A 23149-nucleotide genomic window follows, 5' to 3' on the forward strand; every position below is an offset into this window, starting at 1 on the left:
TTAGATAGGTTAGTTTTAATCTTTTTAGTTTAAGTAAAGTTTAGTTTAGTTTAGTTTAGTTTAGTTTAGTTTAGTTTAGTTTAGTTTAGATTTAAGGTGCTGGTTTTGACCTTTAAAGCCCTTCACGGCCTAGGACCCTTGTACCTACGGGGACGCCTCTCCCGGTATGCCCCACGGAGGACCTTAAGGTCCATAAATAGCAACACTCTAGAGGTCCCGGGCCCTAAGGAAGTTAGATTAGCCTCAACCAGAGCCAGGGCCTTTTCAACACTGGCTCCGGCCTGGTGGAACGCTCTGCCTCATGAGACCAGGGCCCTGCAGGATCTTATTTCTTTATACAGGGCCTGTAAAACAGAGTTGTTCCGCCTGGCCTTTGGCTTGGAGCCAATTTGATTCCCTCCCCCTCTTTCTTTTTCCTTTCTCCTACTGTGATGAGGCTGCATTTTAACATTTTAATGTTTTAATGTTGCATTTTAATCTTGTTTTTAAGTTGTATTCATTCAATTTGTTTTTATTATTGCTTGTTAGCCACCCTGAGCCCGGCCTTGGCTGGGGAGGGCGGGGTATAAATAAAATTTATTTATTTATTTATTTATTTATTTATTTATTTATTATTATTATTATTATTATTATTATTATTATTATTATTATTATTATTTAATCCAGGGTGCTTTAAGGCAAACTGGATTCTCCTGGTATTTCACCCTTTTCTCCCCTCCAAAACAACAATCACAGAGTCTTGTAAAAGGTAAAATACCGTATTTTCCCATGTATAACATGCCCTCATGTATTTGGGAGACTCAAAATTAAGAAAATGGGGGGAGATTGCCCCTGTGTATAAGACTAACCCCCCCTTTTAAACATTATTTTTGGTAAAAAAAAAAATACAACCTAGTCTTACACATGGAAAAGTACAGTAATATTCTGCTAGTTTTGATTTTGTTAGTTTTTGTGTGGTGTGCTTTTTGTTTTCTGTGAATTCTCATTGTTTGGGCCTAAACCCTGTATATTTTATAGACTTATTTATCATTTCAGGTATGACTATGCCACTTTTCATCAGAAAGAATCACCAAGCAATTTACCAAAAATTAAAATTAAATGCAATATAGAAAACCTCAAAATCTATAAATACAATATAGAAAACATCAAACTCCTAACATAGAATTCTACTCAATCATAACAAAAGAAAGAAATCCCTATGGAAAACCGCATTTTAAAATTTACTGCTCTCTGCCGCCATCTGGTGTTGCACATTTATAGCACATTCAAATAACTGTTTCTTTACTAATGAGGCTGAGTCCAAACTCTTGGCAGTTACAGATTTCATAAAACTCTCAGTACATCCACAAAGACATACTACAATACCAGCAATCAAATGCTACGAGGCTAAATCACATTTAATCTGGGAATATACAAAATTTACATGGCAGTACATAGCAAAAGTGACATTCCTTGTCTAAAACAGAAGTTTAAAAAGAAATGTGAAGTGGGAGAAGTAACATAATAAAAATGTGTAAATGGGACTGAAGTCTAACACTGCAATCCCATGCATATATACTCAGAGGCAAGTTCCATCAAGTTCAGTAGGGCCTACTCCCAAGTAAACACACACAGGACTGCAGCCAAAATAAATTGTTATGCTAAAAGAACTTAATTAACTGACTTCCTCCTTCCAGGACCATGGGTCAAAAGTTTGTAACTTCCCCATAGTTATAATAAATTTCCATCAAACATGATGCAACTTGAACTGGGCATTATGTAATTACAACTATTTCACAAGGAATTCTGTTTTTGAGAAAGCAAACTTCTGCTTGTAATTGAAACCGACTGTAAATTCTTAAGGTGTGAATCATGTTATCCCATAAGCATGCAGAGATCTGGTTTCTATCAGAAGGTTGAAGACAGGACATATTATGTTGTTGATGGGTTATTTGCCACTTTACTCATGGCAATGACTCAAAGCAATTTTACAAGCACAATAGAAATACTAAAACCAACTACAATAAACACAATTAAAAATCTTTTTTTAAAAAAAACTAAACTAAAAAACCACACCTATATAAATAAAACACATGACTAGCCGATCCTGCCCCACCAAAAGCGGCCACAAATACTTTAAAAACCCTTCAAACTAAAAGCCTGGGTAAAAATAAAGGTTTTTGCTTGGTGCCTAAAAATAGATACAGATGATACCAGCTGAGTTTCCCTGAAGAGAGCATTTCACAAAGAGGGAGCCACCACTGAAAAGGCCTGTTCTCATGTTGCCACCCTCTGGAACTCCCATGAAGTAGGCTCATGGAGAAGGGTCTCAGGTGACATTTGCAGGGTCTGGGTTGGTTCATGTGGGGAGAGGCAGTCCTTGAGATATTTGTGTCCTAAGTCACATAAGGCTTTATAGGTCAAAGCCAACACTTTGAACTGGGCCTAGAAATTAATTGGTAGCCAGTAGTCAGGTCTGGATTAGTGTTATGTGCTCAACCTGTCTTGCCCTATTGAGCAACCTAGCTGCTGAATTCTGCACTAGCTCTATGTAGCCCTATGTTGCACTAATTCAACATAGAGGTTACCAGAGCATTGACAACAGAAGTTAAGCTGTGTTTGTCCTGTCCAGAATTAGGAAACACCATGGTGAATGCATACCTTCTAGGGTTGAATCTACACAGCTATAAAAAAAAAACACTCTGAAAATGCTCTGCAAAAAAAAGCCATTTTAAAACTCACAATGAACAATTTCAGTGAGTTCCTATTTCAGCTCTACAGCGACATCTGGTGTCACAGTTTTATAATGCATTTATGACGTTTTATTTTTACTAATGTAGCTGAGTCCTAGGACTCATTCCAATTCAAATCTAAGGGGGAACCACTAGCTGACATTGAATTTTAACTTCCATTAAGAACTGTTTGATGTTGATAATTGGTTAATGATTAGCAACGATTTTGTGTGTGTGTATCCATATAGATATATATAGTCATATATTTTCGTGTGTGTGTAATGCAAACTTTGTAGGATTTTTTGTTTAAATGTGATTAACAACTAAACTCCTCATTAGTATAATAAATGACAGCAACCTCCCACCCACAGACAAGCCTGCCCCAATCTCCTCTGAAGTTCCACTTGCACATAACAATGTTGGCTGCATAATGGCAACAAAATATGGAAAATTTCCTGAATTCGTGCTAAGCTTCTCGGTATCATTCCAATGTTAACATACGAACTGACGAAGCAAGCAAATATTTTTTGCTTCTGTAAGGCGCATTGAGTGGTTTTTGAGAAAGGCAACCAGGTTAAACAACAGAAATAACAACAATCCCGCCAGACAACTAGTCTCTGCTTGCTCTGTGATTGCAAAAGGTGACAGGCAGAGGCTAATCTCCAATCTTATCATTGTGGGACTACAAGCTAGGATCAAAGCTAAGGCTCTGCCTGCTCCTGGCTTGAACTTTGAGCTACCTGGCATCAGAAGATATGGGGTGACTGACAAGTGGGCGCCCCCTCTCACCTGCTAAGAATGACCCACAGAGTTCATAGAATCATAGAATCATAGAATCATAGAGTTGGAAGAGACCACAAGGGCCATCGAGTCCAACCCCCTGCCAAGCAGGAAAAGTTCTCAGGTTGAAAAATGTCCCCAGCCCCCCTGCATTAAACCAGTGCTGCCTGGGGAAGCAAGAGACATGTCTCTTGCTTTATCTAAATGCTTTTCATTTTGGGCAGTGCTGGATGCTGGTGGAAAGGGGAGGCTTCCATTTTCAGGGTGATGGCAAGGAAGGAGTCACTCTGTGGCACTCAATAAACTTCAGCCAAGGACTTTCTCTCTTATACATCTGAAGGAGGGAGAAACAGAGAAGGGTGGGTTTCATGTTTCAAAGAAACTTGATAGTTGCTGGACAGGAACTTGACCTGGCTGCTTTTAAGGTAAAGCTCTCCAGCGCTGTCAAGGCATTGCCTTTCCACAAATTAAAACAGATCAGAGGCCCCAGCTGGAACAGATGGCAGGGACGGGGCTGGAAAAGAGCCAGCCACATGTGACCAGGGCTATGGCCGAAGGAGCCCTCCCAGCAATAGGGCTGGGAGTGATGACAGGGGTGATGACAGGCCCAAAGGGAGTCTAAGGAAAGGCATCCAGGCTTCAGCCAGATCACTTTGGTAACACTCGTAGGGACCATGTAGACCACCGTGGGAAGCCTCACTTCCTTGCCAATCTGTAGTTGTGAGTCGAGGACCCTCCACCGGCATAGGATTATAATAAGACACACAGACACATTATTTTAGGTTAATGGGCAAAATTAGGCCACAATTTTTATTGGTTACAACATGTGAGTAGTATTGGCTTAGGCATTGGATGAAACAGCAGTACAAGACTCCACCCCACACAGCCAGGAGTCATATCAAGGTTAACAACCAATAGGAGGAGCTTGTTGATGCAAATACAACTGGAAGCTCCCCCATGACGTCACCGGGGGTCCTACCATGGCCCTAGCCACTAGCAGGGTATCGGACAAGATCCACGCGCCGCCGGATTCCTTTAACGGAATACCCAAAAGAGGAGGGGTAGATGATGGCGCAATAGGGCTTCATGGGTCCATCAACACTAAAAGCCTTTCAGAACCCCCATGTCCTCAAACCAGTAACCCCTTAAGAAACAGATGCTAGAGACAAAATCAGGGAGTTTTTGCCTGCCCTGACCTGACCTCCCATCATTCCTTTTCCTTTTTCCTTTCTTTCTTTCCATATATCATCTGTTTTTTTATTTTTAAAATAAATCATATATTTTAACTATAATTGCATGTACAAGTTGCCCTTTTTTTCTTTTTGAAATCATTTTTATTTTATAACAATCCAAATACATATCCATATACAGTACAGAGATTACGCTGAATCTCAAGATTTCCCCCCATCCCCTTCATGGATTCTATTGTCAACATTTACAACTGCATATTATTCCATAGTCTATATTTTATATCAATCCATATTGTCCATGATGTTTGTCACATTACATTAGTGAGATTAAAATCCTGCTAAAGTTTTCATGTGCTTGCAGTGCTCTCTTAAATAAAATATAATTTTTCCCCCATTTTTTAAAAAAGTTTTTGACCTCATGGTTCCTATAAAAGACTTCTTTCAAGCCTAGCAGATGCACCAGGGAGCATTTGGGGGAAGGAGGGGGTGTAGTTGGGGAAAGTGTTAACCCTCCCATGCCTTACAACCCCCCTTCCCTCAATTCAAAGCAATGCCCTGTTGCTGGAATGGGTAGAGCCTGATTGCGTATGTGTGCATCTTATGGGCGCATGTATGGCAAGGTTACCAGATTTTTTTCAATGAATCCAGGGATACTTTAAATAAATAAAAAAATAAATACTACACTTTTGGGACGTTGATGCTGCAGCGATGGCGGTGGCAGATGGCTGCCACCTTGACCTCAACCGCCACGTTTCCCCTTCCTCCGAGGCTTCTATCTCTTTTCTCCATGAGCCTGGGCAGCCCCTGAGTTGTTGGTTCTTCAGTGGTGGTGGTGGTGGGGAAGTGGTGCAAGGTGGGTCAGGCATGGAAGGCGGAGAAGGAGGGCCGAGAGCGGTGGCGGCGGCGAGGCTCGGGCAGCACAATGCCTCCCTTCCCATCAGAGCAGCCCCAATCCCATTCCTACTTGCGTGCAAACAGAAGGGGGCGGAGAGCCCTAAGCTGGGAAGGCTTCCCATTGCCTAACTGAGAGATCCCTACCCCCTCCTGCTTGCACGCATTGAAGCCTCCCTTCACAGCTGACAGATCTCTGTCCCGCTCCTGTCTGCACACAAGGAGGAGTTGGGAGGCTGCTCCAATAGGCAGCACGAAGCCTCCCTTCACAGCTTAGTTGCTGGGGTCAGGGAAGGTGGAGGCAGCCCGGAAGCTGCATCTTAGAGTCCCTGCACCACCATTATTTGGGGACTTCCGAGCAGCTCCTGAAGCCAGCCAGAGCCAACTGCTCCAGGCTGCTGAGATTGCCGCTGCTGCGTTTCCCAGAGACATTAGATGAAATCTGGGGATATTCAGGGGATGGAATTTGTCCAGGGACTTATTTGCAAATCCAGGGACTGTCCCCGGGAAACCCTGGTAACCCTAATGTATGGGCTGCAGCTCAGTGGTAGAACCTCTGTTTGCTTGCAGAAGGTAATAAGAAGAGCCTACTGGATCGGGCCAAAGGGGTCCTGTGTTATCCAGGATCTTGCTCTCCCAGAGGACACCCACATGCCTCTTATGGGAAGCCAGCAAGCAGGACCCGAATGCAATTGCATTCCCCACTTCTGATTCCCAGCAAATGGCAATCAGAAGTCTACTGCCTACTGTGAGAGGCATACTCTCAAGTTCAACTCCTTGCAGCACCAGGGAGAAAATTTAGCAGCTGCCAATCAGCATAGACATTACTGTGTGATTCATTGATTGATTGATTGATTGATTGATTGATTGATGCATGCATGCATGCATGCATGCTAGCTTTGGCCCTGCCCACTTTGGGCAAAACCCTTTTCTTTCAACAGCTTGCCTGCCGCCCACTCCTGGCCAGAACAAAAAAGACCATTAGACAGGGTTGGTAAAAGATATTTATTGGCTACAGGAGAGATGGGAATCCTCCTCCCACAGCCCCTATCCACAGAAAGGCCCCACTGAGGAATAAATGTCTGTGAAAGAGGAGGAGACAGTGCACATATTGGCATCTGCACAGACACAAGCAGCAATTCTGGAGAGGAAAGGCAGGCTGACAAAGAGGAAATTCTTCTGTAAGTAAACGCGGAACAGTCCGCTAGAGTAGGGGCTCCCAACCGGTGGCCCGCAGACCCCAGTGAGGCAGTGTAACCCACCCAGGGGGTCAACGGTACTTAGCTAATTGGGAACCACTGCTCTAGAGTCTTGTCCCAGGGCCTCCCAAATGCCTATACCTTTGGGGGACATCCTGAGGTGTGCATGGATCTCCAAATGAAGGCTCTTCTTACATTTTAGCTCCAAGTTGCTTGAACGTAGGAACGTAATACCAGCCCCAGGCATGCGGCACAAGACCAGCTGCCACACTTGGCTTTCATTACAAGGAAGCCCAGTCCCCCCACTATTACCTGCTCTGGTTCCACTGCCTACAGCCAGCTTGGCTTTGAACCAGCAGCCAAGGGCAGCAGCCATAGGAGAAGATCACACAGTGGCCCTTCTCTCTCCCTGGAAAGAAAAGCACAGTGAACCTCTCTGGTACCTTGAGCCATGGAATACCTGCCCAACTCTCTTCAAGCCACCGCAGGCGCTAACATCTGCCTGCTTCAGATATAGCCCAGCCCTTTCTCCATGTCAGTGGTAACTGGCCACCAGACACAAGGTGCCCACACCATTTCCAAACATTTTGTTCTTGTTGTTGCTGCTGTTGCTACTGTTGCTGCTACTGTGGGAGTTGGAAATAGACAGGAGGTTTGTGGAAAAATATGGCAAGGAGGAGGAGGACCAAGTAATACCTTCATGAGTCAAGTGCTAAAGGGTGGCTGAGTTCAACGCAGTGTGTGGAGAAGCAGCAGCTCAAGAGTGTCAATCAGCACAGGTCATCTTACCCAGAACCCAACAGTCCAAACAGACAGATGTACTCCCCACAGGCTGCATTCTCCATCCAGAGAAACAGGGCAAGAGCCACACCAACCAATGAGAAGCTGTAACATCTTGATGATCCGCAACATGAGGTAGAACCTGATCCCACACACACCATCAGAGCCCTCCTGACACCATGAAGTCCAGCGCCAAAGTTCCATTCATTGAAGAATCACTGGGATGTATCCTGCTGGCCTTCAGATGACATTCAGAAAAAATACCTTTGTCCTCAAGTCAGTAAGGATCCTCATCATCTGAATCCTGAAAAGAATGCAAGAAGAAAAGGTCAAGCAACAGAGCCAACAAGACCCCCCCCCCCAAATGCCTCACCTAGCAGAAATTTACTGCTGGAGAAATGAGTTGGAGGATTTTGTGCTAAGCAACTCACTGAACCCAGATCTGGAAATGTCTGCAAGGAAGCTCAGATAGATTCCGCCCCTCTCTTCTCTCACACACAGGCCCAGCATGCCAGAGTGTACACCCTGGTCTTCTTCAGAAACCTCCATATGAGGATGAGACCACTATGGGAAATGGACTAAGACACAATACTAGATTCATGGACCAGGGCACACACTTGCAATGCCACTTCCTTGCGTAACCAACAGAATCCTTCAACTCAGTCTTATTTTGTACTCTTGCTGACAACCTCCTTGTATACTCTGGCTGAACACCAGCACAGAGACTCTAAATTCATCAGCAGCTCAGGCCCAAGAACCTACAGTTTGCATGTGCAATTGTGGACTTCACAACATTATCACACAGTAAAATGTCCACGTGCCAGCCACACAAACATCCATGTTCAGAAACAAAAGGGACAGTCAACTCTCCCACCCATCCAATGTTTGGTCTTTGCTTCATTGGCAAACAGGGCTGGCCCAAAAAGACATTTTGCTACCTGTAGTGGAACAGTAAATGTCTCCTCCCCCAAGTCAAGGTACATAGAGCAAGTCATTTTGGCACCTGAATGAGAAAAACCTGAAAGGGCCTCTCTCTGGGACTAAAAATACAATAATGGATTAAATCGCTGGCCATTTGTTGCCCTTTCACAAGACCCTAAACCAGGGTTTCCCAAACCTGGGTCTTCAGCTGTTTTTGGACTACAACTCCCATCATCCCAGTGGTGAGGGATGATAGAAAATGTAGTCCAAAACCAGCTGGAGACCCAAGTTTGGGAAGCCCTGCCCTAAATCATTTGCCTCAGCCAGCTGCTTCACTCAAGCCTAATGACCAGCCCTATGAAAGGGTGGGAGAGTACTTCAGATGAAGCTGTAGTATACCCCACCCTGGACGCCAGCTGCAACAGGAAATGGTGCTCACCTAGCTCTCCTATCCCCCTTGCAGCCCCTGCCCAAAATGGTGCACCTGCTAGCAATGGCAGGAGGGAAAGAGAGAGGTTCTCTAGGGCCAGATGACTAGCATGCCTCCACCCTACCTCTCATGACTGAAGGGCAAATGGAAACAATGGGTGGTATCTGCGAGTGGGTTTGTTCCTATGCCCCCCAACCCACTCCCCCAGGCCAGCCCTGTTCACAAACGGCTCCACCCTTCTGACACCTACAGCGGCAAAGGTAGAAGACTTCAATCTTGGCCTCTGGATTGGGTCAGGCATGAATGGGAATTTGATGGCAGGCCCAAGATGCTTTGCCCTCCCTGCTATCTTGCCAGCGTCAAACTGGCTGTGAGTAAGGATGGCACTTTTGCTTACCAGACATCGCAGACACCAGGCGGCCAGCCTCTCCTTGCACTTAGGTCGCTCAGGTCTACAGGAAGAGCACAGAGGTGAGTCCAGCATGTGTCTCCTTTGCCTGTCTGGCACCCGCCCCCTCAAAACCCCCAGGGCAGCCAGCTGCACACCTGTGCCAGTCAGCTTGCTCCACCTCTGCCCATCCCCTCCAAAAGAAACCCAGTTATCCTGACAAGCAGCTCCTCACTGGTGAGGCTTGACCAGACTCGCCCTACCCTGCCCCCTGCATCTGCCGCAAAGCTTCCATGGTGTTGCTGTTCACAGAATTGTGGAGTTGGAAGGGACTTCCAAAGCCATCTAGCTCAACCCTCTGCAATGCAGGAATCACAGTTAAATAATCCCTGACAGGAGGCCACCCAACCTCCAATGAAGGCAAGTCCACCACTACCTGCTCCTGAGGTGGAGCAACAGCTGCAGACCACCAAGCTCCCAAGATTTATGCAGGAGCTGGCAGTAGGTGGGGTATGCCTTTGAGGCACCAGGTATGTCAATCATCAAAACACCTGCTGATGCCCTATGGAGGGTTCACAGTCTGAATCAGCTGCTCCACAATAACCACATATTCTGCTCATTATATTCCCCTTGGTCTGAGATCATGGGCATGGTGAGGGTTGTATGGGGTGGTGTCATTAATCTCCATTAAGTGACCTTGAGTACAAGCCCTGGGAGCCCAACAAGAACCCTCAGGGCAGCCCTCCCCTCCCCAAACGCTACTTCTCTCTGCTTCTCCCTGGTTAAGCACAGAACACAAAGTGCTCACTCTTCAGAGACTTCGATGGAGGACTTCTTGTAGCTGCACTTCTTCTTGCTTTTCAGCACCCCGAGCTTCTTGCCCATTCGAACCAGGAGCAAGGCCACCACAATGGCTGAGGGGAGGAAGACCAGGATGGAGAGAAGCCCAGCTGACGTCAGCTGGAAGGAGGCCCCTGGAGAAAGAGGCAGGAATCAGGCCACAGGCACACCAGAAGGGCAGGCTGGGCCTCTGGGGAACAGAGGCTCCAAGGGGAACACCCAAGATCAAACCACAACTGAGTTTCCAACCCACGTGAGAAAAGAAGGCAAAACGCTAAATTAAGGAGGCATCACAGCCAGTCCCCAGAACAGAAGATGGGAGGTAAGCACATACCATGCTAATCCCAGGCCAATGCACAAATGCTAACTGAGTCTTCCCATCGGGGTTTGAATTTTTCAGCAGAAACATGGTGAAACATGAAAGCTTAACTAAGGATATCCGCAGCAGATTCAGTTTTGTGTGACTGGAACAAATCCATCAGCTTATTAAAGCTCAATAGTATTAAGGAATTTAAGGAAAAGAAAGTAACTTACAGAAAATAAAGCAAATTGCTTATGATGAAAATTAAAGCAGGAATACAATATAAACTGAATAAACTTATGAATGTTTTATACAGAGGACCCTCTGGATATGAATTTAATTCATTCCAGGGGTCTGTGCGCATCCTGAAAATTTCATAAGCAGAGACGCTGCTTCTGCGCACACGCAAGGCGCACAGAGCACTTCTGCGCATGTGCACGCGGCGAAACTTCCAGGTTTGCCACGTTCGCAACCCAAAACTTATGTTACCTGAAGGTAACGTAACCCAAGGGTCCACTGTAATTAGCATGAACTAATTGCAAATACCAATTGTAGAACTGAGAAAGAATCAGAGAAACACAGACTCTGAACTTCTATACATCATTAAAGTTCTTTGTTTTAGGTATGTTGCTTTTGTCTTGAGTTATTTGTTTCTCGGTCACATCAGGCCATTCTTCTTCAGCAATGGTCACTTGATACCAGTCCAAATAAAACTGAGGTGGCAGTCTATGTCCTTAGCCATGGTTCTACATTAAAATAAGAACGACTCAAAATAAACTTTTGGTTCTGTAGGCCTAGCAGGCTTTGAAATCTCCAAAAGGGGGAAAGGGAAGAGACACCCCAAAGAACTTGCCTCTCTCCATGGCAAAAAAAACAGGTCCTAATTGCAGGCTCACACAGATACAGTGACTGAGCCCCACCCCTTCTCTTTTCACTTTGTACTCACCAGCCTCTGGGGACTAAGGCAGGAAGTGAGCAGATCTGACGCTCAACCCAGCAGCCCCCAGGGTAGAATGAGGGCCTTACCATTCTCCTGAAATAGTGCATGCTAGAAAATGCAACTGGTAGAGGATGGCAGGGGGGGGAGATAACACTAAGAGGCTGGGATTTTCAGGAAACAGCAACAAGGTTTTAATGCTCTTGACAGGAAAGGCTTGGGAGAGGCGGGGAGGCAGAACCACCATGGCCACAGGGACTAGAAACATTGCTTTACCTCTCTGAGTGACAGTCAGCATAGTCTGGGGGATGTTATGCTGCACATCCGGGGGATTTTTCACAGCGCAGGTGAACGTCCCATTGTCATCCATCGTTGGGTTGTTGATCCTAATGGAAGCATCCCGCTTGGCCACGTTTCCAACCCAGGATACCCGGTCACGGAAGGTGCCCTTCTTAGCTGGATAGGCATCTGACTGGTAGTGGAAGATCTAGAGGAGTTAAGAGATGGTGAGCACTGACAGCCGCACGGATGCTACTAGCCCAGAGATGGAAAAAAGAAAAAGTCCCTACCAGAGAAGAATGGCAAGCTAAGATGTTGGGCTGTGCCGAAATGGCAAAACTGACCGGAAAGCTCAGGAACCAAAACTTTAATAAAGAATGGGAAAAAAATATAATTTATCTGGGAGGCCACTGTAAGCAGATGAAAACATTAGCAGGATTGCAATAACACTTGTAATGTAGCAGATACTATGGACAATATGGAGTGATATAAAATATAATAATAAATTATTAATAATAATAAATTTATTATTTATACCCAGTCCATCTGGGCGGATTCCAACAAAATATTAAAATACAGTAGTCTGTTAAACATTAAAAGCTTCCCTAAAGAAGGCTGCCTTCAGATGTCTTCTAAAAGTCTGGTCTTCTCTTTGACATCTGGTGGGAGGGCGTTCCACAGGGCGGGTGCCACTACCGAGAAGGCTCTCTGCCTGGTTCCCTGTAACTGCCTGGTTTCCTCAATTATGGAACAACATGCAGTCGAAAAGGTTGGCAACTGGACCCATGGAGGGGGAGATGGGAAGTCCAGAGATTCGGAGAAGTCTCTAAATATGGATATGTATTTTGTATTGTTATGTATTGTATTGTATTGTAAAATCAAATACAAAATTATTTTTTAAAAAAATATAGAGAGATGGTGAGTATCACATCCCATGACAGCCAAGAGCCAATGACTCAAGGCCTTTCATGAGCCAATCTCACTGCAGAGATGCACAGCAACATTCCAGCAAGGCAGGCTCATGCTTCTGCAGGAAGGATGATGATCTCAGCGATACTGAAAGCCATTCGATTGGCACCCCCAGAGCAGCAAGACAAAGGCTCTGCTGCATACCTGCCACCATATACACCTTGTGCACCAGTGGCACCCACCACAGCAGAAGTGGCAGGCACATGCGCCACTCTGCCAAGAGCCAGCGGGCAGACAGTGAAAGCACCACTCACCGGCTCCAAACTGCCCCCTGCAAGAGGTCGGTATGTCCAATCGATGGTGAGCTTCTCTGTGACTGGGAAGGAAGACTTGAACCAGCACTTCAAGATCACGGCCTCACCCACAAAGGCCTGGACGTCTGAGTCAGCCTGGATCTCCAGGGAGTGGACTCTGGCAAGGGCTGCTGCAAAATATAACCCCAAGAGGTGGGTTAGTCACCTGAGCAGGAGTGCAGAGGTGTTGGCAGGAAGAGTTCCTGCTGCTCCCTCTTCCACCAGACCCACTTTGCAGGAAGTGCTTAGCTCAGCAAAGGAACCGCCCACCGTTTTTTCCCTTGGCCAGGCAGAGATCAGGAACTCAGCAGAACCAGCCACAAAGGACTCTAAAAAACAGCACCTTCTGGTGCTCTGCAGCCTCCAGACATAGCAACTACCAGGAGGTGGCGAGAAGGGGCCCCATCATTAAACAAAAGGAAGAAACTGCCTTGAGCAGATGACACGGGGGAGCAGTAGCAATATCTTGGAAGGATGGTGCTGTGCCCCCCATGATCTCCCCCCCCCCCATACAGGCTGCTGTGCTCTGGAAGCGGAGGTTATTCTTTGCCTATGGCAGCACAATGTCTAACACCAGCCCCAGAGGCAGGGACCTAAACATTTAGTCAGTGGCGTAGCATGGGGGGTGCAGGGGGGGCCGGCCGCACCGGGCGCAACATCTGGGGGTTAGGGTTAGGGGGCGCAAATCCATGGGTTAGGGGGCGCAAATTACTTGCCTTGCCCCGGGTGCTGACAACCCACGCTACGCCACTGCATTTAGTCTGGGGTGGGGAGGATTGGGGTGGGTTCCATTAGAAGTGCCAGTCTCAGTGCTTTATAGACTCCACCTCCCATTTTCTTTCTTGTTGGGACGCATTTTTATTTTTCACTGTATCCAACGCTGCAGATCTAATTTTATTCAATGGGTCACTCGTTTCAATGGGTCTACTCGGAGTAAGAAAAGCACTCAATACAACCCATCAGTGATACTTTCAGCCTACGACAACGACTTCTGGGCATTTGTTTGGCTTTCCCCCCTGTTCAGCGCACTTCGAGGGCCTGGGCCAGCTGCTCTTTTGACAACAACCCCGCAAGGTAGCTCAGTCTCGTGGTCCACCATCCCTACAGGAGCCGGGAGGAGCGAGCCCCGTCGCCTCGCTCCGCCACTTGGCGGAGTCGCGTCTCCGGGAAGAAAATTCCCTTAGCCGGGCTGGCCGTGCACCTCTTCCCCGGGCAGCAGGCAAAGGGGCACGAGGCTTCTGGCCCCGATTCGCTCCCGGCTGGAAACCACGAGGGGAGCCCTCGCCGCGCCCCAATGTCTCCCTTGACCCCGTACCGCCGACAGGCAGGCAGCCAGCTGGACCCCGAGTCGTCTTGCTCCGGAGGAGACCTGGCTGCGCTTCTCGCTGTTTGGCACCAGGCCCGGGCGGCTGTTCTCGGTCAGGCCGGCCTCAGGACCAGAGCCAAGCCCGAGATCCAGCACAGCGCTTGGGAAGGCAAGGGCCCCGCTCCCGCCTCCGGCCCTCACTCACCCCATAGAAGCAGGAGGACCCCACCGCCAGGCTTCTTCCGCGAGAGCCCCATTTTCCTCGCCACTTCCTCGGACGACACCTGTCCGCCCAGGTGAGGCCGGAAAGGGAGGGGAGAGGCTCAAAATGGCCGCCCAGAGACACTCCCTGCCCAGCAGCCGGCACTCTGCACATGCTCAGAGGCGCCGAAAAGACGCCAGTCGCGACTGAGTCACCCAAGCGCTCTGCGGCGTCACCGGTTCCACAAGCGGGATACGGAGCAATGATATTGCCGCCCTCGCCAGGCCACCTCTCTCTCTAGGGCGCTGCCGGCCCGCGTTGCCTCCCTCTGCCGCGGGAAGAGGGGCCTCCCGGCTGGCCGGCTTCCCCACGAGAAGCCCGGAAAAAAACTTACAAAGCAGGCTGAAAGTTCGCTTGACTTCCAAAGGTCTACGGTTTTTATTGTGAAATACAACTTATTTACATACAATTGCGTAACCAGACTCTTACGGACAACTAAACTTCAGGGCAAAGGACAAACCCGCGCCCCCAAGGTGCCCCCGCCCCCGACCACTTTCCATATCCAGAAGCAGACCGGGCCCGCTTGGCAGTTGACTCGGGGGCCCAGGACGACCCCCTGCTCCCCTGCAAGGCAGGCTGGCGGGGGAAGGGCATGTCCTCTAGCAGAGGAGGAAGGGGCTCTACAGATGTGACCTCGCCCCCTCCCCAAATAGTGGGGCAAGCAGAGGCTGAACTGGCCTGGTTTGGAGGGCTGAAAGGCAGTTTCTGAGCAATAAATATATAGCGCAGAGAAAGGCTGGCTGAGGCTTCCTGAAAAGCCTCCAGTCCTGAAAGCTGTTGAATTGCAAATGGCCCTGGGTGCAAGTTCTGCGGGAAGAGGGGTTTGTCCCAGCATTTGGACAAGTCCGTTTGCATCTCCAGATACCACAGCGGCTGAAGAAATCCAGGAGGAGGAGGAGGAAGAGAATCCTGGCTTGCGCATGGGGAGCAGTGTGCGCAGGGAAAGGAATGGTGATGGCTCACTGTGAAGAAACAGAAACCCAGACGCCCCACCCATCATCAGCTTCTTTCTTCCTGGGCTCAAAATGTTGACCAACCCTACAGATATTGGAGCTACTGTGGATACTGAACTGCTGGTTATAGGATGATTGGAGCACTGTGGGCTGTGACTCTGAGCAACACCTCAGCTGGCAGAGCAGGAGAATCTCAGGGTTGTGGGTTTGAGCCCCACCTTGGTCAAAAAGATTCCTGCATTGCAAGGGGTTGCCCTGATGGTTCTTTTCAACTCTATGTTTCTATTCTCCGTTTAACAGCAAATTTAGCTGTGTAGGGGTAGGGAGGGCTTCTATGGGTACAAATAATAATTTATTATTATTATCCTTTAAGCCTCAGGAGTCTAGCCAGGCTGAGCTCCCCAGAAACTTAGAAAGATGGACTGTATTTGTGCAAGAGTGGCATAGTCCTAGTTGAGAAAAAGGCTGTGTGTTGGAGTCTTTGCCTTTTCTGACAGTCGTACATGGAGGGGCCCCCCTTTCAGCAGTTTGCTTGGAATAATTCCCCACAGATATGCACCAGGCCAGGGCTGGGGATGCACCCATGACCCCCCCCCACACACACACATACTATAGCATCACTAGGAACTGCCAAACTCTTCTATAGACCAAGCCTTAAGGTCTTTCCACCAAGAGCTGCAGCCTCAGAGGGCCTTTGAAGATAACAGTGATGATGCACTTCTCTAAGGCAAAGGGAATCAGGGACAGCTGTCTTGTGGCATCCGCCACCTCTGATCCAGAACTCTGAAGAACCAGCCTCCAGCTCCTATGGGGGTGGGCAGTAGACCTGTGAGGAGGACAGACAGGTAGACAGGTTACTCTTAGGCTTTGTCCCTGAGCCTGAGGGCAATGCTGGAAAGGGTGATGGGTTCAACCTAGGCCAGCAAAGGCAACACTGCAGGGGTGTGCCAACAAGTTGCATAAAAAGGTTTCAATTCCTCTATCTGCAAGGTATGTGACAACGTTCTCAGTTCCCTCCAATTTTATTTTATTCATTTAAAGTATTTGGATCTTGCTGTCCAGCCAAAAAAAAATGCTACCAGAGTTGTTTACAATGCTCAATAATAAGATAGTCCCTACCCTCAGGTTTAGAATAAAAATGGCACAACACTAAAGGAAAAGGGGAGTGGAGGAAAAAGGAAAAAGCCAAACTCAAGCACTAGATCTTACTTAAAAGCTCCTATAAGTGCTCTTTCTTGCAGGGATAGGGGAACACAGGAAGCTGCCTTATAGAGAGTCAGAGCACTGGGTCCATCTAGGTCAATACGGCTTGCACTGGCTAGTTGCAGCTCTCCAGGGGTTCAGACAAGGGGTCTTTTTCGAGTCCCACCAGGAAATAGTGCTAGGGATTGAACTGGGACCTTCTGCTTGCAAAACAGGTGCTCTGCTATTGAGCTGTGGCCCTTTCCCCAAACATTTGGAACGGCTAGATGGAGACGCCTTCCACTGGGCTTTCGCTGACCCACCTTGGACTCTCCCACCCACCTGGTGACAGAAATGCCTTCTGGAGAAAGGGGCAAGGCCAAAGGTACCTACCGGGCACATTAGGCTCCCTCTTCCAGCAGGTGCTTCTCTGTCTCTTTCAAATTCTCCTTCTCTGGCCTGTTATCAAATACAACAAAGGCAGTAGTTAGGAAGCCAGCCAAGTTCTCTGGCCTCGGGGTCAGGGAGCAAAAAAGAGGCTGTTGTGTAAAATGAAAGGCAGGAGTCACTCCTGGATTTGGGACGCAGTGAGGAGCAGCAGGAGGTCCAACCCCAACCTAGAAGCTAGTGAAGCTCAGCTGTCCTGGGTCCTGCCAAAGTCACTGTCCTGATCCACTCGGTGGAGCGCTCACTGTGTAGGTCACAAGTCTGCTAGTAACACAGCAAATGTGCCCCACTTGCAGGCAGTTGTGGAGCAACGCAGTTCAGTTTCTGGCCCGACTTTTCCTCCACTTCGACAAAAAGCCATCAAAATGTTTTGCAATGAATTTCCTTCACCTTGTATACGTAGCAGAAGAACGAGATAGCAGAATGGTCTGCACCACACTGAAAACTGTAGCTGCAGGGTGTGGGTCCCAACTTTGAATGGCCCTACAATGAAAACTGCTTGCGATGGGAAACTAGCACAGCTGTTAGTAGAGTGGTGTAGAACTTTTCTCCCCAAGTGGGCTAAACTTCCATTGGAAAGGAGGTTTTATTTATCTGTTACAAAACATATTTATACAGCTTTTCATCCTTTTGGGACTTGGGTGGTATGCAATCAATTTCAACCACAAAGCAATAAACACAGTTCATAAAACTAATTTACATCAAACACTTTTGCCTGGGGCTGAAAAGAGTTCACTGTTGGCACTAGGCGAACCTATCTTGGGAGTATGTTCCCCAGCTGGGAAGCCACCACTTTCATTGGTGAATACCAGATAAAGGAGACACCTGAGTAAAGGTTTTGGCTGAAGACCTCAAGACACAGGCAGACCAATCCCCCTTCAGGAGTTTGGATCCTAAGATGTTTAGGAGGATTTTTAAAATGCAGTCTGTTTAGAAGTGATAAATATCAGTTGGATGCTTCCATGGTTCCCACCTCAGGCCCACGTCATTCTGCCACATGTGTAGAGACTCGGCCTTTTTCATTTTAACTTCTCTGGTTCACCAGAGCCTGTCAACAACCCGGCCCATTGGCACTCGCCTGTGACCCATTAAAGCTTCATGGGATCCAGGCAAGTGAATTCTGGCACTCCTGGTTCCTTGTTGCAGCCATTACCTACTGATCCCAGCCCCAAACCATCCCTTGCTCTGTCTCTCAAGGCTGTGTGGTTATCGTCTTCATCTTTTTTTGAAGAGAGTGATTTACCTGTATCAATGAACAGTTGGTGTCCATTTTCTGTGACGGCCAAGAGACCAGTTGTGGTTCCCACAAGGCCAGGCAAATTGCCTCTAGCCAGCTTACACACACACACACACACACACACACACACACACACACTTACAGTTCTGTCTCCTCCACCTCTGACTCCATATCTCCATGCCTTCTCTTCCGGTAGCGGCAGATGACAACCACGACGACGATGACAATCATCAGAAAACAAACAGCGCCAATGATGAACGCTAGGATGTGGATCTCTGAGAAAGTCACTGTGCAGGGATGAAAGTCATGTTGGGTGTGCAAGAGGGATATAGTAGCCCCTGTACCCCAGCAGCACTGGCTACTGAGCAGCCCCTCCCCCCCCAGCAAACCCACCTGCACCCTCCCCCCGAAGTCACAAACCTTTTGTCACCACTCGTAGCTGGATCTCGCCAGTCGGACCGTCCACATCGGGTGGGTTCCTCACGTGGCACTGGAAGGTCCCGTTGTCACTGGGCTTGGTGTCCCAAAGGATAATGGAGCCGTCGTTCTTGTGGATGTTGCCATCCCATGTGACTCTGCCTTTGAAGCGGCCTGATGTCGACGGAAAAGGCTCCCCACTGTAGTAGAAAACCTAGGAAGTTGCAAGGAGAAGCCCAGCTATCATGCCTGCCACTGCTGGTATTAAATGACAGCCACTTTTCAGTGACCTCGGTCCTCTGTGGATAGCACCTCCCACTTCTGCAGGAGATTTTGAAACTGAAAATGGCCTGGAGGAGGATCAGAAGGTTCTCTAAATGAATATACTCCCTGGGAATGGGTGAGATTGACTAGTCAGGCCTGGCCCGGCCGTGCAGCAGGGTGAAGCAACTTCCTTCAGGCAGCACCAAAGAGTGGGAGAGGATTTGTGTCTGAGTGGGACAGCAAGACTTTTCAAAGTGTGGGTCCTGGCTAGGGAGGGTGAACACCTTTTTAGCTCTCTGCCTTAGGCAGCAAAATGCCTTGGGCCAGCCCTGCCAACAGTGGTGAGCTGCCCTTGATTAAGCCAATCTCCAAAGAGGAATCTGAACCATCTTCCCATCAGGGACTGGTTTTTGTTGCATGGATGTCAGCTGCAGCTATTCAGAGCAGAGACATTATAATACAAGCCGTTTTCAGGATCTGTAAACATTTGATCAGCAAGAGCCCCTTACAAGTCCTGCTTTATTGGGCGTGATTGGTCTCTGGAGCTTCATAGCCATGGTACAAGGTGACACCCACTCCCCTTTGCTCCACAAGGGTGCAGGGTGCTTATTCAGAGCATATTGGACATGGGTATAGGCAGGTGGTGAGCGGATTGCTGCAAAACTCCCAACTTCACAGGGAGGTATACCAGCTGCTCAGGATCCTCTGGAGGCCAAGCACCAAACTGGGGCCACAACCCTGGGGAAGAGCCCAGGTCATGTTCCACAAAAAGGCTGCAGAGATGAACTTACAAACTCAGAGCTGCCAGGTTCCTCAGGCTGGAAGTACCAGGACACTGTCAACTTTGACCCGACTGCGGAATAGCTGCGGAAGGTGCATTTCAAGCGCACTTCTGTCCCGTTCAGGACTTCCAGGGACTTAGGGGTGTAAATGTCCACAGCTGACACAGGCCACAGCACTGGAGGGGAAAGAAGCATAGAAAATGAGCCCCTACAGGGGGGAGGAGCGCACACACACACACACACACACACACACACGAGTGTCAGCATTCCAGCTTAGCACCAATAATCCCCCAGAGCCAAGAGAGAGGGTTGGTGATGCCCTGGCTAAACCTTCCTTGGATGATTTTCAGGCAGCCTGGGGTGCTTCGGGCAGCCTGGAAGGGGAGGGCTTCTCAACTGCCCTGAAAGATTGCTGGACTCAATGCCCTGACTGGCTTCAGCTCCTGAAGAAGATGGGCTCCTGCTACACACTATAAGCATGGGGAAGAAGCATGAAGAAGATGGGCTCCTGCTACACACTATAAGCATGGGGAAGAAGCATGAAGAAGATGGGCTCCTGCTACACACTATAAGCATGGGGAGAAACTTTGGTCTCTCCAGGGAACGCGGGTGGTGCTGTGGGTTAAACCACAGAGCCTAGGATTTGCTGATCAGAAGGTCAGCAGTTCGAATCCCCACGATGGGGTGAGCTCCCGTTGCTCGGTCCCAGCTCCTGCCAACCTAGCAGTTCGAAAGCACGAAGTAGATAAATAGGTACCGCTTCGGCGGGAAGGTAAACGGAGTTTCCGTGTGCTGCTCTGGTTCGCCAGAAGCGGCTTAGTCATGCTGGCCACATGACCTGGAAACTCTACGCCAGTTCACTCGGCCAGTAAAGCGAGATGAGCACCACAACCCCAGAGTCAGCCACGACTGGACCTAATGGTCAGGGGTCCCTTTACCTTTACCTTTACCTTACCTGCAGCTGTCAGGCAGAAAAGGCTACCCCAAAATAAAATGAGCTTCTTCCAGTGTAGCACCTACTCTTTGGAAACCCCTCCTGTACATAACAGACAGGCACCATATTCACTGACTTTTTGGTGCCTTGGGAATAAGTTCCTTTTCCAAAAAGCCTTTTAAATGGAGATTTTCACCCCCATTTTTATGTGTACTAGGTTGAGATTGTATCTATGTTTTCATGGTTGTTATTTTTATTGTTAAGTCACATGGGGATGTTATAGGGAAAGCAATTCATAAATTAAGTAAATAAAACTGAGCAGTCGCTTTGGAGACTGGCTGCTCTAGAGTAAAGGATTCCCATGCCTAAAATCTCCCAACGCTGGCTTGTGTTAGTCCCTGGGCTGCTAGCTGCCCATCTCTTTCTCCTGCTCACCCTGAGAAGCTCCTTAATTTCAGTCTTCAGGGAAAGGGTCTCTGCCCTTACCCAGATGCCAAAGGTTGCAGCCTCTGTTTGGATGCTAAGGCACTCTGTATCTGCTTAGGGCACAGGTGAAAGGACACATGGGAATTACCACTCCCTTCCCATTGACCATGATGCAACAAAGGCAGGGTATCGATGCACAAAATAAAACAGTAAAATAAATAAAGCAGCTCTCTTTTAGAAGTTGGGCAAAGCCAGTACTCATGGGTGGAAGGTGGCAAGGTCCCCAAAGTGGTCTCTCTGCCCTTGGGCAGCAGCTGGACCACCTGATCCATAAATCCCTAGGCTACCACCACCCCCCTAGTCAGGTTGGAGGAAAAGCCAAGAGCTGCCTCTGCAGAAGAAGGAAGAACTGCCAGGACCTTGGCTCTGCTTCTCCTCTAAGTGATTCATGGTAAAGTAACTCCTTATGATAGAGATGTTTGATTCCTACATCCGGCTTACAAAACACGTGAGTTGATTCTGCGTCCACAGCGAATGAACTCTGGCCGTGTGATGCAACGGGTAGAGCGCTGGGCTTGGGCATGCTAGGACACAGGCATTGCCAGGCTGGTCTTGCATAAAACGCGGCTGCCTTCTGGCCTCGGTTTCCGGCATGGAAAAGGGGAATGGCGCGGAAAACGAAACAGTGAAAAAACAAAACCTGCCAAGTGTCTCTTCTTAAAAGTGCTGCATTAGGGAAAGGTGTGAAGGTCTGTTTTCTCAAGGGAGGGAAGGAGGGTCTCCAGAGAAGCCAAGCCCTTGCGGGAGAGGAAACTGATCCCGCATTCCCGCATTGGCCTCCCTTTATCTCTCAGCGGAGCAGAGCACAAACATTCCTTCTTTTTGGCAGAGCCCTCCAGAGGGAGGGGAAGGTTGGCAGGAGAGGAAAAAATACACACAGAATAAACAGGAGCTCAGGACAATATTTTCACCACAGCCCCTGTTCAATCACACCAGGGTAAACCGTCCACAATCAGCTGGATTTTGACAGCTGGAGAAAAGCAGAGTTGAGGCCACATTGCACAGGTACAGGCAGGCAATAGCGGCGCAGCTGGCCTGAACAGAATGAGACCACTACTGGCCATCCCCTCCTGGCCCTGGGCCCTCTGCTGGGCACCCTCACATGGTCATTCCCATAGGAGGCCAAGGAAATGACAGTGGAGGGGAGTTTTTCTCTGTGCCTGGAAGACACCTCAAACCTGTTTGTCCAAGAGCGCCTGTGAGCTCTCCACTGTCCACACAGCCCAGAAAGTGGCTGGCTTGCCGCCCAGCCAGCCTACCTGCCAGCTTGCTTTGGAGCTCTTGCCCCTAAGAGCAGAGCCCAGGGCAGGGAATGACAAGCAAAGGGAGAGAAGAGCAGGGCTGTAGTCCTTACCTAGCAGCAGGAAACCCACCCAGCTGGGGCCAGACAGCCCCTGGGAACGAGGTGCCATGTCCACACTCCACAGGCAGTGCCAGCCGCTGGGACGGTGGAGAGGAGGCAGACTGCTGCAGCAGAGTACAGCCACTCCTCTCAGGTGCCCTTCTGGCTCGGGACTAAACAAGGTGGAGCCAAGAGGGCTCTCTGCTTCTCCTCCTCCCCTCCCCTCTCCCTCCCACAGGCCAAACCAGGAAGCCTCTCCCAGTCTTGCTGCTGCTACAGCTGAGGCTGCGTCCACCCTGACTTCCCTGGGGCAGGCAGTAGTTTCCAGGGAGGAACTGGGGCTGTAGCTCGACTGCACGTAGCACTCCTCAATGTGTAGGGCTGGTTGTGATTCGTCAGGGGAGGCCCTCCCCACATGCTCAGGAGCTCTCTCTTTCTGCTAACTTCAATTCTTCCATAGCTGAGCAGGGGGTGCTTAGCTCCAGCGAAGAGAGGGGGAGGAGAGATTGCCATTCTCCATTTTGGCATCTACCTGATGATCAGACCAGGAGCACCTCGTTAAGTCATGGCAGAAGCAAGAGGCGAATGCTGGTGCTCTGTGTCAATGGCTTTGCAAAGTTCTCCACCC

At 48.7% G+C, this 23149-nt stretch overlaps 2 protein-coding genes across 3 annotated transcripts; both read right to left on the reverse strand.

Moving 5' to 3' along the window:
* Nucleotides 1–6563: 6563 nt before the first annotated feature.
* On the reverse strand, nucleotides 6564–14685 carry LOC308574477 (myelin protein zero-like protein 3). 2 transcript variants are annotated; one of them, XM_081172330.1, is made up of 6 exons: nucleotides 14421–14685; nucleotides 12871–13037; nucleotides 11645–11855; nucleotides 10099–10264; nucleotides 9300–9354; nucleotides 6564–7855 (listed from the first exon to the last, which is right to left on the reverse strand). In XM_081172330.1, exons 1-6 carry the CDS (start codon nucleotides 14470–14472, stop codon nucleotides 7829–7831), a joined length of 678 nt encoding a protein of 225 aa, XP_081028456.1. In that variant the 5' UTR covers nucleotides 14473–14685; the 3' UTR covers nucleotides 6564–7828. The 2 variants fall into 2 exon arrangements, with proteins under 2 accessions (XP_081028456.1, XP_081028455.1); XM_081172329.1 differs by having other exon boundaries at nucleotides 12871–13040.
* A 141-nt stretch (nucleotides 14686–14826) lies between these two features.
* On the reverse strand, nucleotides 14827–22703 carry MPZL2 (myelin protein zero like 2). The gene is made up of 6 exons (XM_081172331.1): nucleotides 22534–22703; nucleotides 19769–19935; nucleotides 18717–18927; nucleotides 18439–18583; nucleotides 17006–17071; nucleotides 14827–16256 (listed from the first exon to the last, which is right to left on the reverse strand). Exons 1-5 carry the CDS (start codon nucleotides 22589–22591, stop codon nucleotides 17014–17016), a joined length of 639 nt encoding a protein of 212 aa, XP_081028457.1. The 5' UTR covers nucleotides 22592–22703; the 3' UTR covers nucleotides 14827–16256; nucleotides 17006–17013.
* Between the last annotated feature and the right edge of the window lie 446 nt (nucleotides 22704–23149).

The sequence above is a fragment of the Podarcis bocagei genome (assembly GCF_964188305.1).
Source record: "Podarcis bocagei genome assembly, chromosome: 15".
NCBI lineage: Eukaryota > Metazoa > Chordata > Lepidosauria > Squamata > Lacertidae > Podarcis > Podarcis bocagei.